The sequence below is a fragment of the Trachinotus anak genome, unplaced genomic scaffold (assembly GCF_046630095.1).
Source record: "Trachinotus anak isolate AG129_WGS33_773 ecotype Australia unplaced genomic scaffold, CSIRO_AGI_Tana_v1 ptg000032l, whole genome shotgun sequence".
Lineage (NCBI taxonomy): Eukaryota > Metazoa > Chordata > Actinopteri > Carangiformes > Carangidae > Trachinotus > Trachinotus anak.
In genome coordinates this window covers 4,378,587-4,396,074 of record NW_027273883.1, presented here as the reverse complement: position 1 = coordinate 4,396,074, position 17,488 = coordinate 4,378,587, and the positions used below count along the sequence as shown (strand labels likewise).

The window sequence follows — 17,488 nt, the reverse complement described above, 5'->3', positions numbered from 1 at the left end:
CAGGATATCTAGGCCTCGGCTACAGTGACTCCTTCTTCTCCTTTAATTGCATTTCCCTCTAGTGCCACCATGAGGTGACAAAGGTTGATTTACAATTACCTTCAGTACACATATTCATGTTCCCATAACTTTTCCATCTAGCACTTTCAGGTCAAAAATTTTTATTCTTGACCAAAACTAGTGACATTTACATGAGCCTAAGCTGTACTTTATGATGGTATATTTAAATTAGCAATGCTAGTATGCTAACACGATAAATTAAGATGGTGACCATGGTAAATATTGCATGCCAATATTGTCGTTGTGAGCATATTAGCATGCTAATGTTAGCTTTCAGCTCAAAGCACTGCTGTTTCCAAGTATAGCCTCTGAAGAGATATTAGCATGGCTGTAGACTTAAGTCTTGTTGGATGATAAACAATTTAGCGAAGCTCTAGTTAAAACTTGCAGCTGACGTGGAGAGTGACTCTGAAACTGTTACACTCAGTCATAGATCAAAGGACCTGGAGGTTGTCAATAGATTCAGTGAGTATCATAAAATTTGGTTTCATTAAACACAGAATCTTGTGTGAAATTACTTCAAAACTTCACTTGAGAGCAAAAGACCTCTTTATTGAATTTATTAAGTTGTATTCAGACACTCAAAACTGATCAGCCCATCACTAGTAATGCTGTTTTACATCATTAAAATTCATTGAGCTGTAAGAGAGACCACCAGTTAGGTTAATTATGCTACCTGTTTATAGCCGTAGGTTAGCAAGTCCAATACAGTCTGTCATATAAAATCGAAGGGCAGTCATCATTAATTAAAACATGATCAACACTGTGCAATGAAATAAAAGTTCCTTTCAAACATGACCATGGACCATTTCTGAGAAAAGTAACAAGACACCACATAGGGATTTTGTTAATAACACTACATATACCTAAAAAGACCACCACTGCTTAACATTTGACCAGTTTGTGACAATGTCTAGAATGAAAATAAAAATAAAAAAAAAAAAACAGAAAAGAAAGAAAAAGCAGACCTATATTGAACTGTACAATTGTTCGGAATCTCTAGATAAATTTCCTGGTGAGCTCATGAGCTCTGCAAGCTGTAGTAAAGGAGGAAGAAGACAACATTGCAACATTGCACCCTATAACAACATTAGAGTATATTTTTTTTTTCCACAGACTTGTGACAATGGGTAGTAGTCCAATTTTCTGTTTGTGTGCTGTCTGAAGTCTACTCTAAAAAACCACCCACCACCACCACCCCTCCCCTGTGATTCAGATCACCCATATTGATGCAGGTCGGCTACTGGCCTGAACAGAAGCAGAGTGGATTAACAAAAACAAGAGTTTAATATAGGACTAGTCGTGCGTTCAAGTCTTTGCAAGATGACTCACTAAGCAGGATGTTCAACAGTTGCCAGTTTTTCCTGTTGATTTTCTTTTTTCTTGTGAAGCCGCATCTGTAGTAGAACTGACATGGGACTTCTGTGATGGACTGGATGATGCTGCAGCATGAAAGCATTCGTTGAATAGGAGAAGCTGAATTTAAATATCCTGTCATGCCGGTTTCACGTTGGTTCCTGATGTTCCTGCACTTTCTGAAACTCCCATGTTTTCCACACGGTGAAGGCTCTGTTGTTCAATGTGATGTACGGCAATGTGACAAGGCCATATCGCTCTAAAGATGGACTCATATTTTTTGCTTTGAAAAAAAAAAAAAAAGAGAGAGACAGATTGGTTGCACATAATGGGGAGCCTGACATGTGTCAAGGCTGTTTTTTTATCTGTATTCTCAAAATACTTTTTTTATGTGTCCAGCTTTTTCAAAAGAGAGTACTACATTTATTTTCCACACTTTTCCATTAGGAGCCTTGGACGAAGATGTTCTCTTGAGTAACAGATGTGAGGAGGGGAAGGGTTCTCAGTTTGAATGACAGTCCTTTCCTGGCACTGTCTCGACACATCAATGCCTCACAACAAACAGTCTGAGAAGCCAGGCGTCTCGAGATGGGAACAATTTTGGTTTTCTTCTGATTGTGAGCAAAACTTAAAACACAGAGTATTACAGGCAACACAATTCGCATCCAGTCGACCCTGTGAAGTGACAAATGAGGCTACACCTTCTCATCAGCAAATCACTCTTGGAAACTCACACACGACACAATCACACGTTCACGGGTTTCTCACTCGCTCAGCTTTCTTAAATGGGGTTAGTCTTCCAACTTAATGAGAAACAAAAATGTGTTTTTTTAGGCGTTGTAGTGATACATGCATCCATTATACTGATATACACTTCTTAAAAAAAGTAAATAAAAAAAAAAAAAAAAAAAGAAAGAACATCAACAAAAAAAAAAAGGTATTAGAAATGCAGCTATACAGAGTCTTTTAGCTAATCCAGGGGAGTGAGGTTGAGGGTCAGGTCTGACGTCAGAGAGCAAAGGAGCCCGATGTCCAGATGTTGAGAGGGGGTGGGGTGGGGGCAGAGTGGGGGATGTGTGCGTGTGTGTGTGTGTGAGGGGGGCGGATGAGCAGGAAGAGCTGGGTTAGTTACTGCAGCAGGGGCGGCTGGTGGGCTGAGCCGTCTCTGTCAGGTCCACTCCCCGGTTCCGCCCGCTGCTGGCTCCGGTGGCTTGAGGCTCGTTCTTGGGTAGTTTCTTTGCTGCAATGACACAGCAATGAGGTCAGTGATGACATGTGCAGAAATGATCTGATAAGCCAGGTAGATACCCTTCACCTGCGAGGACACGTTTAGTAAATGACATGTACAGACACTTTATTACGCTACACTACTTTATCCTGGTCCCAGTCCGTAGTATCCATAACAACAACAACCCTTCTTCCTCTATGAACCAACAGAAATGAAAATAGCGTAAGCAGTCTCAGGTGCAACAGAGCTGGCAGGACAGCAGGGCTGCAACCAATCAATTGTTTTCCCGATAAATCATTTTGTCATCATCAGGGGGTCTCCAACAGGTGGCTCGCAAGCTACCAATAGCTCAGCCCCCATTTTAGAGTAGCTCACCCAAAGCTTCTGAGAATATGGTCTGTATAAACCATGGACACATAGAACAAACTTTAAGTAACACAACATCACTCAGGTAATCCCCAAGTGCAACTAAATCAAATACACACATATACACATCTCAGATTTCTAAGCAGCTTTATGGACGTTTATTTGTGATGGTGTTATCAGGTCTGACTGAATCATGACTCAAGATTTTTTTTTTCTAAACAAAAATTGACACTGATGTGAGCTTCAGATGTTTTTGGTAAAAAATGTGAGTTTTGAATATTGACTTTGATGACTTGTTAAATGATCCTATTGATCTGATTTGGTTTTGAGTTAAACTGTTTTGTTACAATAACCAGTGATATAAGACATGAGGAGCTCTCAGCTCCTTTCATTTTGTCAAAGTAGCTTTGAAAGTAATAAAGACTGATGACCCCTGGTCTACTTCCCACATTTGAGAAAATGGTTGGCAACTCTTTCTTGAAAATGTGTTCATCATTTATCAAAATAGTTTCCACTCAGTTTTTTGTTGATCAGCTTACTGATTAATTTGTTGCAGCTCCACTGGAGAGTGAGGGAGCTGCCAATGAAGCACAGCATGAACCTGCTCACACAGTGTTGAGAATAGACAAGTGGGAAACGCCTGTGTGGGTGGATTACAGGTGTGTTAAATCTGAAAGATAAGTACTGGGAAGCAGCACTCTCTGGTGGACAAACTGTGTATTGGCCCCACTGGTTATACCTCAAAGCACATTTTATACTGTGAGTTGACAGCCCTCATTTTACATGAAAGCTGCTTGATTCCTTTATGGTAAAAACAGTTGGTGAGTTCATATGATGCAAATGTAGCTAAAGCTTTCAGTTCTGCATCCCAGTTCAGTGGCTGCGTCCCTCAAATAGGACAGTTTCCCTCAGAGCGTGAGCTGTGCATGTGTCTCCTCCCCAGATGAGACCAAAAACTACACTTTTGTTTCCAAAACACTCATCAAGAGCTTGCCCTTTAACAGCCAGCAAAGTGGTAGGTACAAGCAATTACGTATTGAGGAGAACAGCCTGAAAGCACCAGTAAAAACTGACTGCCTTGCAATGTATTATGGGATATTGAAGGGGTAAGCCATTTGTGTCCTCTGAATTGAGGCAAAAGCAGGCTATAGAAAGCTTTGTTGACTTATTTTTATGTGACTGGGATAGAGTCTCTCACAATGGCAGATAATGGTAAATCACATCCGACATCTCACACACATTGTGATGAACTCTGAGACGCTCATAAGGATTTCTGGGGACTGTTGACTTGTTTACAGTTATATCAGAAAGTCACATCTGTTATTTATATATCAAACTACATGAAGCAACCTAAACATTTGTACAATAACACATTTTCACATGAGAAATGCTCTGTACAACCACTGTCATTTCCTGTTGCTCAAGGGTACTCCAGCAGAGAACATGAGACAGAACATAAACCAGACTTATAACACACAGCTGAGTGTCAGGGCTCTAGTCACTAGTTCTGTCAAGTAGGATCACAAGCAATCCCCCACATCCTATCTTTGAAACTCTTCAGGAGTATCACAGCAGAGACACTTACCGATGGCCATGAAAATCTCGTTCACGTTCATAGAGGTCTTTGCTGATGTTTCCATGAAAAGCAAGCTGTTGTCATCTGCGTATGACTGTGCATCCTGTGAAAGAGAAACCAACAGGAGGAACCCATTAGTTAAAGTGACGTGAAGTACTTCACTGTTTGCGGAGTGGTCCACAGGGTCGTGATCACGCAGAGAATGTGTTCTCCTGTCAAAACAACGTCATAAATAATAATCAGCCTGTTCATAGTTTATGTTAACGCCAACAGACACTGGCACAACTTCCTGTTTGAAATGATGTCTTTCTGCTTCTGTTTACATCCTCAGTTCGTTTAAAAGGATTTGAAGAAGACAAACCTGGAAGTCCAGTGCTCTCTTGTTTGCGAGATCAGCCTTGTTCCCAGCCAGGGCTATTACAATATTTGGACTGGCTTGTCTCTGAAGCTCTTTAACCCAGTTCTTCGCCCGTACAAATGATTCCTGGCAAACAAAACATGGGGTGGGGGGTGGGGGAGGGGTGACTCAGTTAGTGAAAATAACAATAAGTCCCATGTAATGGAATGATGAAGACAAGAGGAGCCTTGCCATGATGTCTGGTTAGGCCTTTACTTTGTTTTAACAAAGATCAGAGTAAAGTCTCATTGAAATAATGCTTCTGATGAAATATGAAGCTAATGAGAATGTCCTCAGGCACAGTAAAAGCAGCACTGGCTACAGCATGGGAGGCAGGTTTGTGCTATAGAGCCACGCAGAAGCTATGCACTGCACACAAGGAAAAAAATGTCAAAAATGTGAGCTACATGCCTGTTCTTTGAGCTGTGAGGAGAAATCATTTTCTCTGTTCAGGACCTTGGGACTTCGTATGAGAGGTCTTCACTAGTCCACTCAGTTCTGAGGAATGTAGACCAGACCCAAGACCTAAGTCGTACCACATCCAAACTGTTCTTAGTCTAATTGGGTTGGGTCAGGTCTAATTTTACTGTGGAAGGTCTTGGGTCTGTGTGTTGGCATGTCCAAAGCCTAAGTGATCCGAATGAACCCTAGTGCATGTTGTCCCACGCGCATTTTCAGGTGAGAGGAAGAATGACAAAATTTTTCTTTGTTTCTATGACTTTACATTCATTATTATCATCATTATTATTATCATTATTATTATATTGCAGCTCTTTTCTACCCTGGATGCTTGTTAACTGATTAACTGCTGCCAGCACTTGGTGTTGGTCTCTTCTGGTATGTTTGGGTTGACCACATTTTAAATTAAGCTTCATTATCCTTGCATCTGTTCGGGTTGTGTGTGTCTTTGCTTGCTTATAACTAAATCAGCTGTTGTTTTTAAGACTATTTACAGATGAAAGCAACATTTCTGAAACTAAAAGACAGTGAAAAGTGGACACTTGCTGTTTAATATATAGACTATGTGGAGGTACCAAGTCCAAAATGTCCTCTTTGTAAACAAAACTCTATTGTACATGCACTCGTTTCAGTGACCTGATGTGTAGCTTTTCTAGAGTCAAGTGATTGATGTACATATGACGTCTTTATACTGTACATTGTCTACAAGACAGTGTTGATGAGTGATGACTCATCTCTTAATTTGTCATGATACCAAAATAAGTTTCTATTTTTGGCTTGACTAAGAAAAGATGGAAACACCCACAATCCTCTCATCATTGACAACAAAGTTGTTTCGGTATTTGTTAGTGAAAGCAGGGATGGTGACAACCACCACATGACATGAAAACCTGGCACCTGACTCACCTCATTTGTTATATCATACACCACGATGGCTGCCTGGGCACCTCTGTAGTACATGGGAGCCAGACTGTGGTAGCGCTCCTGACCAGCTGTGTCCCAGATTTCAAACTTGACTGTTGTGTCGTCCAAACATACTGTCTGAGTCAGGAAGGCAGCTGCAGGGGCACAGAGCAGAGGAGCCAATGACAAATGGGCCTATAGCAACTGAGCTGCACTAAATGTGTTTCTGTGAGGTTTAAGTAGGGGTCCAAGTAATATCAGACACCTTTTATACAGAACATACAAAATCTGGACGGATGCTGGTATGAAGCAGGGTGGAATTCACCTATTTTTATTTAGGGCAGACTTATCCAACTGGTCTGGGTATTGACCCAGTGACCTTCAAATCACAAACCCAGTATGTTCGAATAGATAAGCTGAGTTAACTTTTCTACCTTTGTTTGCTCCTAATCATGAAGTGTGAGTGTATTTCCTGTGATCGGGGCTGTTCAGGTGTCTTCATTTGGTCTCAGGTGAGTTAGAAAAATAAGAGTGAGAGGTGAAAATAACAATACAACGGAATAGAAGGAATTAGATTTTATCATGCTATTTCCAGTCATCTGTATGTTTGCCACTGACTAATAAGTGTAAGATTAAGTAGACTTTAACCAACTGTTTTAACCTCACAGAGACCACTGGACCAGGAACTAAGGGTGGATGGCTGGGAATTCACCTGATTCTTCCTACAGGTGACTGTTCTTATCCATCTTCAGCTGTAAACTGAAAAGCCCTCTCTTCATTTCCTCTTCTTCTCCACTGAATCCAATACTGTTTGCCACCATGTTATTTAAATGTGATGAGCAACCTTACTACCAATTTCCTCTGCTCTTAGTGATATTACCTTTACTCTGACATCACAGATTTTATTGACACAATTTTTTTTTTTTTTCAAATCCATTTACGGTTCAGGAAATATGACTCTCAGCTATTTCTTTGTACCATTATGAACATGATCTAAGGATTCACTGCTCATTCCAGTTGTGTGATTCATTGCAAGTCTCGCCATAGCAAGAATTTAAATAAAAGCAAGTCTGTAATATTGATCCTTGCATGCAGTGTTACTGGTGTGTTCACAGAGAAGATGCATACCTCCGATTGTGCTCTCTTGGAATTCGTGAAACTGTCCCTTGACGAAACGAAGTACGAGACTTGATTTCCCCACCGCTGACTCTCCTAAAAGCACAAGTTTGAACTGACAAATCTTGTTGCCTGTGTTTGGCCCATTGGGCCGTGTAGCTCCGCCTCTACTTGCCATGTCACACCGTCTGCTCTCTTCCTCTGGACACTGGCGTACTGTGAAAAACTTCAGAAAATACCTGTACAGGAGAAAGAACAGAAAGCATGTCGCTGTCACATTAAAAAAATATTCAAACAAGATTCAAACAACAAAACATGTTTCTTTTAAAACAAGCAGTCCAGTCCCAAAGGCCTGAATTACAAATATAACAGTGACCATGGAGGGAAATTTACTGTAGTTCACTACAGACACCGCGACAACAAAAGTTTCAAATTACCAGCCACACAGCCTTTCCTCGCCAAACAATAGTTGTTTGCGTGCCATAATAACTGGCTGAGAAAATAAGTAAAACAGGTATAGCAAAAACATACTAGTTTGACAGGGAAAGTCAATTTTCCACCTGACAGTAACCACAACATTTAGGAAGCCTAAGAGTATCTGAACTTCGGCTTCCAAAGCTACCAAGGTTTCTCACCTGTGACATGTTAAGTTCAACTTCTAGAAATGACATAAAAAAGTTGACCAAGTGGTGTAGCTGTGAAAATCTGATCTGAAATCCTCTGGTAACTCCCGCTTGTAGCTTTAAGTTATACGAGACAGAGTGTTACAAAGGGGATTAGTAATGACACGAGTCTGGGCACATATGTGGGAAAATGTTTTCCATGCACGGGTCTGTAGACTAAAGGTGAATAACAACATCAACCATATCACCCAGTTAACAACAGATCTCTGTTACTGGGACATATCGTCTTATATTTATCACCAACAAGTAAAGACAGAGTATCAGTCCAAAAATAATTGCTTTCAACTTCGTCGAAATCGCGTTACGACACATAGTTAACCACAAATAACCTGTTATGTTGTTGCTGACTGGCTCGAATTAGCAGAGTAACGACTGTTAGCGTTAGCAGCAGCTAGCCCAAAACCAATCTTTGTCTGTATTACAGCGTAATCTAACCTCTATAACGCTAGTTTCAATCTAGACAGCATCTTACACACCAAGCTTATACCCGCTACTTAGATCTGACACACATATATGTACCGTTTGAGAAAGCCAAAACACAGATGATGTAGGTTTGGGTGTGTACAGCTAGTGACAGCTAGCTAACGTTAGCTGCATGACGTTAAATCAGTGACCTACCTAATCAATCAGTGGACTAAACAGGGTCGTGGGTATTTGTTATTTCACACATCAAGGTGCTAATAATCTAAACATGATGACTCATTCGGATTCACCAGCCGAACAACGTTAACTCACTATGCTAACTAGCTTGGCCCTTCCATTATCGGTTGGCTAACGTTAGCTAGCCAGATAATAGACACTGGGCTGGCTAACGTTGTTTAGCTTCACCCGCATCGGGAGGAGCCCTCTGGATAGCCATTAGCCATCTAGCTAACGCTAATATTAGCTACTCACCTGCCAAAAAAAGGCTGCTAGTTAATGTGAATGTCGTCTCCAGGACAATATTTGCGGCACTTCAGTGTCTGTTCAGAGTGTGTCCAGTACCCAGCCTGTAACTGTAACGTTAGATTTCATAAGGCTCTGCGATGTCCCTCTCCCACTTCTTTCAACTTCCCTTTTCGCATTGTACGAAGGATGATGACAGATCGTATGACTAGAATTGACAATCCGCCTACGTATCAGCCCGACGGACCAATCATAAACAAGCATTTATTCCCAATTTACTGATACAAATATATTTTCAAATAACTACAGACACAGCTATAAATACTTAAAAAATTAAAGTAACTGCCACAGCAATAATTTTATATTCAGCTGAAAACTATTTTCAAAAACAATGTGATAGTATTTTGAATTGAACTGACCCAGAGACGTTAAAAGGACGATCTGTTGTTGCCTGGCAACGGAACTCAAACAGGTGCACCGCTCAGCGCCTTCTAACCGACCGCAGACTTCAGTGTGACATTAGCTAAGAAAGTTGTGCAAATAGTTTCCAGGGAGAGAGGATAAAGGCTAGCAAAAGGTGGTTTCCTCTTTTGCCATTACATGTGAATTGAAAGTGAAAATGACTGACGGAAATACCTCTCACCAAATGAAATATACAGATAGATGTCCAAACATACCGACGGTAAGTCGCCTCAAGCTAACGCCACCTAGCTAACGTTGCGAGAAAGCACCCCTGCTATATTGAGTCTAGGTGGTTTTATCTAAATAAACATTTGTGTTGGTGGATACTGTATATATGTTTTCTTTTTTTTTCTTTTCACACCAGGCTGGAAAACTAATACCTGTGGGAGACAGTGCTAAGAGCTGCTTACAAGAAGCTGCAAGGGTAAGTCCAGTGGTTACCCATATAAGAAAAAGGGACGCTATGAAAGTGTAGAAATATAAGTTAAAGCCCCGCTTTTAAGTAAAAGTCCTCACAGTGCAGAATGGCTCATTTCAGAATTCATAATTGTTAATGCATTAATGTGTAAGCATCACTAATGTTGCAGCTGGTAAAGGTTATATACTGCTGCAAATGCATAGTAAAAGAGCGTAATTGATTGAGTTGATTACATTTTGTATGAATAATCTGAATCTGCAATATAATTAAAGCTGTCAAATATATGTGGTGGGGTAAAAAGTATAATATTTCCACCTGAAGTAAAGTACAAATACCTCAAAACTGTATTTTAAGTACAGTGCTTGAGTAAATGTACATAGTAACATTCCACCTCTGGGATTTATCCTTGGGTGCTTTGGAAAACCAAATGTATGAATAGAATTTGAAGTGACAGACAGATTTGTACATTTTGAAGATGCACGTTTACTCTCTCTGATAACCCATATTAATATTTTTACCTTTCAGTCCTCAACCCCACCTCTGGTAAGGAAATTTCGCAACAGCATCCAACCAGAACCAGGAGCTATCAGAGTGCACTCAGGCAAGGCAAATGATCCAGATGTTGCCAGCACTCTTGTTCATGGCATCAGGACCATTTCATCCCTCACAGTGAGTATCACACATACATACACACACCTCCTCAAAGAGGGTTAAAGGGACAATAAGGAGAGTTTTTAATACCCCAGATTTGGTGAGTTGATGTATTTTTAGATCAGTGCCATTCAGTGATTCATTACTGTGCTTGGTGAGGATGGATATTCAAAACTTATATCTTACCTAAGTTTAAGCTATTTACCTGCATTTTAAGAACCTTACTTAATGTCTCATTCATGTGCCATTGTTCTTATAGCCAATGGATTTGTTTGAAAAAAGAAGATTGGTGGTAGTTTTACCGTAGTGTGGTCTGTTTGTTTTAACATGTAGCACATGCAATTACTCTAAAATACTGTGTTATTAGTTTATTACTAAAAACTGACTTTGCATAAACAATTCTAAACATATTTTTTGCTGCCACGCAACGAAAATATGGATATAAGTTTTCATTTTTATATGTTTCCAACAGGGAAGAAGCTTGCTAAATCCTCCCCAAAAGACCTTGTTCCAAAAGAAGTTACAGGAGCTCAGTGAATCAGTGTACACCTCCAGTCAAAATGCACCTCTTGGCAGATCACGAGATCAGCATAATGGACTTCCTACCTGGTATAATGACAAAACCACGCTTGGTGTTAAAACAGTTAAAGGTATGTGTAACATCAACTAATGTAATTGCTGATACAATATAAAAAAGGGGAACATAGGTTTAAATCTGGTAAGACACAAATGCTGTAACATGAAGTTATGTTAGTAGTCCTTTAAAAACTTATGTTATAAATGTTATAAATATTAAACACATCTCTTTATTGTCTCAAATTTGTTGTCCAGGTTTGAATGTGCGGGAGATTATTAACCCTTCTAAAACAGCTGAGGAGATGGAGAGTGAAGTTCAGGAGGGACACAAGGCTTATGTTCGTAGCCATAATGCCTATTTTGTTGGTAAGAGGAATGGAAAAATTCATGTCATGCATAAGGCCTTTATTATTACTACCAACTTTGTTGAATTCTATTGATGATTTTGAAATGCGATATCTGCTTTTCACGACAATAAAATCATCTTGCTCTAATCCAGGTGAGCAGATTGATAGGAAGTATGACTGGAGTCGCTTCAGTAAAGACAGCAGGTTTGGGATCCTCACACCTCATTTTAATGATGGCCGTAATCTTGGCAAAACTCTCCGCTGGCTCGGGGAGTCACAGAAGTAAGTGCTGAAATAAAATGAGCTCAAACATAGGTGTCCGTGACACTATGTTTCCATTCAGTGTGTATCTAATTTAAAAATCTTGCACTCATATTATCATGTATTAGGTTTTACAATCCAAAGGCTGTTTGGAGGAGATCTGGCAACAGGGAAAAAATGGAGCCAAAAACTGACAAAGCGAACAAGATGTAAGTTTATGTCATACTTCCTCTGACCAATCCTGTGACCTCTGACTATACTTTACTAACTAATGTTGAACTTTTTCCTCTCTATAAACCCATTGTTTCAGGAGAGGAAATTCCTTGAATGTTCCACCAGATCATACCTTTGGAATGCCCTTGCCGCTGGATGAATTTGGTAGAGCTTATGTAAAAAATGTCTTTCTTGGGTTATATATTGGAATATGTAAGATATACACATGTGAAGTTTTTTGGTCAAGACAGCAAACAACATATTGCATGCTTCTTGCACAGGTGTTGGAGAAGTGATCCACTCCACAGAGCCAGGGCAGTACGTGAGAGGTCAAGACAGACAGCGCAGCCTCGTCAACGCACTGCAACACCACCTGAAGAAGATCAATTTCCACCATTTCCCCTCCCTGCTGCAGGCGTTCAGACATTACGACAAGGTACAAATGGAGTCACCACAGACAGGGTCTCACTTCCACACAATGCTATTGTCCTGAATTTTCAGTCTGCTAACTATTTACCTCATCACACTTAAATAACCTGAAAAAATAGAATGACACTGCTAAGTCAACATAACCTGGTTTCCAAAACACATATTTTTTATAACAAAGATGAGCTAAAGAAAGCTGAACATAGCCCATACTTGCAGTGGACATTTTTACTTGTCATAGCAGGAAAATCACAGGTGTAACTTGTAACTTTAATAAGCACTGCTTTCCATTTTGTCCTTTGGAGCCATTAGTGATGTTATTAGTTACACCTGTGTTTGACAAGTCAGGATATCTGCTGTGAGAAAGGCCAGATGCAAAGTTTGAGACAAAACCAGTGGTGTGACCCTGGTGTTAAGTAACAATGCAACCATACTTCTCCTACTGTAGTCTCACACTGTAGTTGATGAGTTGATGGGCAGTTGATGTGTCTATCTTTATGTAAATCACTAGAAAGGCAAAGGAATGATTGACAAAGAGGACCTGCAGGCAGTGTGCCGTCAGTTCCAGCTGGATGTTAGCGGGCCGGTCCTGGATGACCTCATGGATTACTGTGACACAGACAAAGACGGACTAATAAACTTCCTGGAGTTTGCTAACTTCCTCAACTGGAAGGACAAGATGCTCATCAACACTCGGGAGCAAGACATCATAACAAATGGTCAGTTAAATGTATTCTATTGTAATGTATCAATTTATTTACTATAATGCTCTGAGAGGTTGAGATCATTTCAATCTTACAGTAAGAATGTGTTTTTAGTGCCAATGTTTACATATATTTTTACTCATTCAGTCTCCCTGCTAAGGTCTCAGGTACTGAATTAGAATTGGACTACAACACAAGTAACAAGCCTAAGCTATGTTTTACTGTGCACCAGCGATTGTGATGCAGAGGCTACCTGTAGGATTATTTTCAGGAACAGATTTTGTCTTTTATCTCTTGCAGACCGTCAGACCAGCATGGCTACAGCTGACATAGAGGAGAAGCCTCTGTCGGAATCAGAACAGCTTCCTGCCTCTCAGGTCTTGATTAAACCTGAGGACCTGGAGCCCATAGAGCAAGGCAGCTCAAAGAAGACTCTCAGGATCCTGAGGCGACCCAGGGCAGGCCCAGACCACTTCATCACCTCCTCCTCCCTCATTGGGGCTGTCAGCGATGGTCCACTCACATCAAGTAAGTCAGCAATAGCAATTTGCTGTGATAAGTATGTTGTACACTACAAAGCACACGTCTACACACAATGCTGCATGTGTCTACTATAGACATGAAAATAGACAATAAACTGTGAATCATAATTATGAATCATAATTGTGTAAACTAAAACCTATTTGGTTTGAGGGCATCATCTGCCTAAGACTATATACAACAGTTTTATAATTTACTTATTCACATTTCATTCATTCCCACCTCCTAAAAGTCCTTACTCATAATCTGGTCTCTCCTACAAAGACAGTCGCACATATGGGATCCCGTCTGTGCGGTCTGACCTTCCAGCTCCACGCATCAAGAGAGTCAGTGACACAACTAACTACGGTGATACATCCAAGGCTGCAGATCTCCTGCATCCATCAGTTCATGCTCTCCAGGGTGTTCATGAGGAACACTTGCTCTGTCCTCGCACCAAGAAGGAGGTACGCACTATGCACCAGATGAGATCTACAGTGTACCTAAATAACAAAATAAGAATTACTGTGAGTAAATACTGGGAAGCCACCATGACACTTTCTACCTTTGAAATTTGATTGGCTGCCATTTCTGTGGCTGTTTCTGATTTGTATGAATTTGAATCATTGTTATTGACCAAGTGAACCTTTTTTGGAAAATGAGGAGGTGATGAATGAGACAGATGTTAGTTAATATATTTTACTCACAGCAGACATTTTTTTTCTTGTCATAGCAGGAAAGCACAGGTGTTACTTACAGCATTATTGGTGGCTGTGTTGATTACAATCACTGTTCCATTCCACTCATCGCATACATTACATTCATTTGGCTTTTGTTTGGAGCAACAAATACATGTATTCAACCTCAATTATAAAACAGATGTAACCGTCGACATCACATTATAATCTTTACACTTACAGTTTCCTCTCAGCAGTAGACAGTCTTTGATATTATGTGCTCTATTACACAATAATAATGTGCCCTATTTCATAATAAAGACATAATAGAATTTCAACTCACCATTTTTTTATAACTTAGGCTGCTTGTATCAAATACGGTTTGAGTCATTGTTTTGTTAAATAGGACTTGCCCTATAGAAGAAATACTCTCTTTCTCTGTGCTCCCTTGCTGCCTAACAGTTCAATTCTTTTCTTCAATTTGTTTGTTATCCATTGTTTGCATCACCATTTTGGGGAGTTTATTAACTTTTTTTAGATATTTGTGTAGGAAATGTTTTCTCTCACCAGCCTGTTTCAAATTTATTCAGTTCTTTTTCCAGATTGGTCATTGTAGGTCTCCTGCTGCGGTGTGGCCTTCGTGCAGTTATATCCAAATTAAATACAGTAAAAGACCCACATCTCTGTTATAACAAGACCATGTTTTTTAGTGCAACAGGTTTTTAGTTTTTAGACACATTTCATCCTCTTCTTCACAGATTGCAGAGATCTTCAGGAATGTGGGTGTGAATATTTCTGAGGAGACCTTTGAGGAGGCCTGGAAGCTGGCGTCCATGAAGCAACCGGAGGGGAAGGTTTGTGTCGAGGTTTTCCGTAATGTACTCAAGGAAATAAAAGCAATGTAATACTGGAGATGTTTTTTGCTGGTACAGTGTTTCCCCTATCACGATCATTATCCCGCTGTTCAGTGAAAACATTGCAGCTCTGAAATGATTTAGTTTGATGGCAGTGCATTTTTGACAGAATGAATAAGAATGGACTTTGGGAGCCCAAAATATCTGACAGTTTTATAACCCCTGTAGGATGAAAGATTCATCTGAAGTGAATGCTAGTTTTAGGGAGGGGACAATATACGATTTTATCACATATCAGACCAGTGTGGAGCAGCAATTATTTTGCCCAGGATAATCATGACATGAAATTTTCATATTGTCCCATGCCTAGTTGTGTTACGCATGAAATCATAATATAAAAATCTCTACAATTAGTAACCTCATTGTCAAGCAGTTTTTAAATAGAAACAGAAAAAGGCATTCCTTACACAAAACATGATCTTTATGCATTTTCTTTGTGTTAACAATTGGGACAATTATTTTGATGCATCTGAAACAATATAACATATTTTTGTATGATTTTTATATGAACACCGGTGTCAGCATCTTGGGATCTGATCAAATTCAGTACTCAGTTCAGCTTGAGCTTTACTGTATTGAAAGTGATGCACTCTTATATTAATGTGTATGAACTCCTGAGAAACAATGTTAAACTTTTAATCAATCTTTTTTGCCAGTGGGGACTATTTGAGCTGGCAGGTGAACTAACTAAATGCTAAGAACTACTCTATGTCTTCTGCACATAAACAGTTCATTATATTTGTTCTATCACATACTCAAAGGCAAATATGTCACATGCTATTATTTTGTTTAACTTTCACACTGTTACTTTATCATGATTTTGGTTACGAATGTGTTGAAACGATAATTACAGGAATGCAACACTCCATGAAACTTATTTTAGAAATGAGATCTTTTTAATGGCTAACATCAGACTAATGTGTTTTGTCATATAAGCCTTTATCTGAGCTTCCTCTTGACCTATTTTTTGGATTATGTTTTTTTGGAGTGCTGCCTTTCCTTTTATTTCATGAATTCGCTGGAAGCCACTTAGCAGTTTCTGGCAGAGCACCCCGTTCAAATTAAGGGTATGTGGAGAGACTTACTACGCCTGCTATGTATTTTCAATATATGGACCTATATCTACACCATCAAGTTGGTGGTATGCAATGATATGCAAGAGAACTGAGCTGCACCTTGAAGCTCTGTCTTTATCATTCGGAACAGCAGCAACAGCTTGTTTGATGTAGTATAACATGCAGTGTTTGGAGCGTGGAGCACATTTTACACCAATAAATACATTTTGACTTAACTGCTCAGAGAATTCTTCAAAGTGGACACACATGTCGGGTCTATGGGTGGAGTTTACTTGTTTACATACGACGGTTTATATCTCCAGGATTCTGTAGGATCCATTTCCATCCATGTTTTATCTGGAGTCTTGTTGTGGTAGCAGCAAGTTAAGCAGCAGGCCCAGCAACACTTTACAGTTCCTCCTGGGGGATCCTGAGGCGTTCCCAGGCCAGATGAGATATTTAGTCTCCAGTGTGTTTTGGGTCTACCCTGGGGCCTCCTACCAATTGGATTTGCCCGGAAAACCTCCAACAGAAGGCTTGCAGGAGGAATTCTGATCAGATGCCTGAACCACCTCAACAAGCAACTTTTGATATGGAAGAGCAGTGGTTCTATTTGGAGCTCCCTCCAAATGTCTGAGCTCCGCACCCTATCCACTATATAAGGGTGAGCCCGGCCACCTTACAGAGGAAACCCATTTCAGCTGCTTATATTCATGATCTCATTCTTTCTTTGGGTCTCTACCCTAAGCTCATAACCCTTGGTGAGGATGGAACGTAGATTCTCTGGTAAATCGAAAGTGTTGCCTTCTGGCATTTACCACAATGGTCTGGTATAATGCCCGCCTTACTGCTGACACTGAACCAATCCATGGATTGGGTCACTCTGTGGGATGACTAAAATAAACATTTAGCACAATGTGCATATGCTCTATGTCCATAATTCAGATATTATTATGCCTATTTACAGTGAGACACAGGCTGTGACACGTTCATGTTTGAATCTGCTTTTAGTTTACAATCACAAAGTTTTGGTTCATCTGAGACAGGACCAAGCTTGACTTACAGTTGTCTTTGTTATTGCCTGAATATTGAGTCTAGTTTCCTGTCAGTATAAATCTAGTTAGAAACACAAACACCCGGTGGAGAATCTTCTGTACTGACTCTGAACAGGATTAAAAAAGGGGGAAAAAATTCAATTGCAAAAAACATTTTTTTTTTTTTTTTGGTCTTGATTTT

At 40.0% G+C, this 17,488-nt stretch overlaps 2 protein-coding genes across 10 annotated transcripts in view; one reads left to right on the top strand and one right to left on the bottom strand.

Annotated features, from left to right (window-relative positions):
* Positions 1 to 605: 605 nt before the first annotated feature.
* On the bottom strand, positions 606 to 9,226 carry rab5ab (RAB5A, member RAS oncogene family, b). Of its 3 annotated transcripts, none has more exons than XM_071470114.1 (6): positions 9,039 to 9,226; positions 7,474 to 7,700; positions 6,349 to 6,500; positions 4,948 to 5,070; positions 4,596 to 4,689; positions 606 to 2,656 (listed from the first exon to the last, which is right to left on the bottom strand). In XM_071470114.1, the coding sequence occupies exons 2-6, from the start codon at positions 7,637 to 7,639 to the stop codon at positions 2,541 to 2,543; spliced, it is 651 nt and encodes a 216-aa protein (XP_071326215.1). In that variant the 5' UTR covers positions 7,640 to 7,700; positions 9,039 to 9,226; the 3' UTR covers positions 606 to 2,540. The 3 variants fall into 3 exon arrangements, with proteins under 3 accessions (XP_071326215.1, XP_071326216.1, XP_071326217.1); XM_071470115.1 differs by lacking the exon at positions 9,039 to 9,226 and adding an exon at positions 8,097 to 8,238; XM_071470116.1 differs by lacking the exon at positions 4,948 to 5,070 and having other exon boundaries at positions 9,039 to 9,210.
* Positions 9,227 to 9,505: 279 nt separating this feature from the next.
* The window catches only part of efhb (EF-hand domain family, member B), a 47,019-nt gene continuing 39,036 nt past the window's right edge, over positions 9,506 to 17,488 (top strand). For 4 of the 7 annotated variants that reach the window (XR_011686758.1, XR_011686757.1, XM_071470109.1 and 1 more), the window contains exons 1-13: positions 9,506 to 9,711; positions 9,856 to 9,915; positions 10,435 to 10,578; positions 11,033 to 11,210; positions 11,392 to 11,502; positions 11,636 to 11,765; positions 11,873 to 11,953; positions 12,055 to 12,122; positions 12,239 to 12,393; positions 12,895 to 13,102; positions 13,388 to 13,615; positions 13,892 to 14,073; positions 15,042 to 15,137. Coding sequence is in view for 4 of the 7 variants with exons in the window: in XM_071470109.1 (XP_071326210.1) it covers positions 9,649 to 9,711; positions 9,856 to 9,915; positions 10,435 to 10,578; positions 11,033 to 11,210; positions 11,392 to 11,502; positions 11,636 to 11,765; positions 11,873 to 11,953; positions 12,055 to 12,122; positions 12,239 to 12,393; positions 12,895 to 13,102; positions 13,388 to 13,615; positions 13,892 to 14,073; positions 15,042 to 15,137 (1,704 nt within the window). In the remaining 3 variants the exon portion in view is untranslated. Of the gene's footprint in view, positions 9,712 to 9,855; positions 9,916 to 10,434; positions 10,579 to 11,032; positions 11,211 to 11,391; positions 11,503 to 11,635; positions 11,766 to 11,872; positions 11,954 to 12,054; positions 12,123 to 12,238; positions 12,394 to 12,894; positions 13,103 to 13,387; positions 13,616 to 13,891; positions 14,074 to 15,041; positions 16,489 to 17,488 lie in introns of those variants that run through there. The other 3 variants (XR_011686759.1, XM_071470111.1, XM_071470110.1) reach the window with 3 other exon arrangements.

What these genes read in the sequence shown, in the direction of transcription:
- rab5ab (XM_071470114.1), bottom strand. Translation starts at nt 7,639, where the DNA reads ATGGCAAGTAGAGGCGGAGCTACACGGCCCAATGGGCCAAACACAGGC. An exon ending in TGTATGATATAACAAATGAG is followed by an intron (nt 5,071 to 6,348) that starts GTGAGTCAGGTG and finishes TTTGTTTGCCAG; the next exon opens with GAATCATTTGTACGGGCGAA. An exon ending in AGAGAGCACTGGACTTCCAG is followed by an intron (nt 4,690 to 4,947) that starts GTTTGTCTTCTT and finishes TCTCTTTCACAG; the next exon opens with GATGCACAGTCATACGCAGA.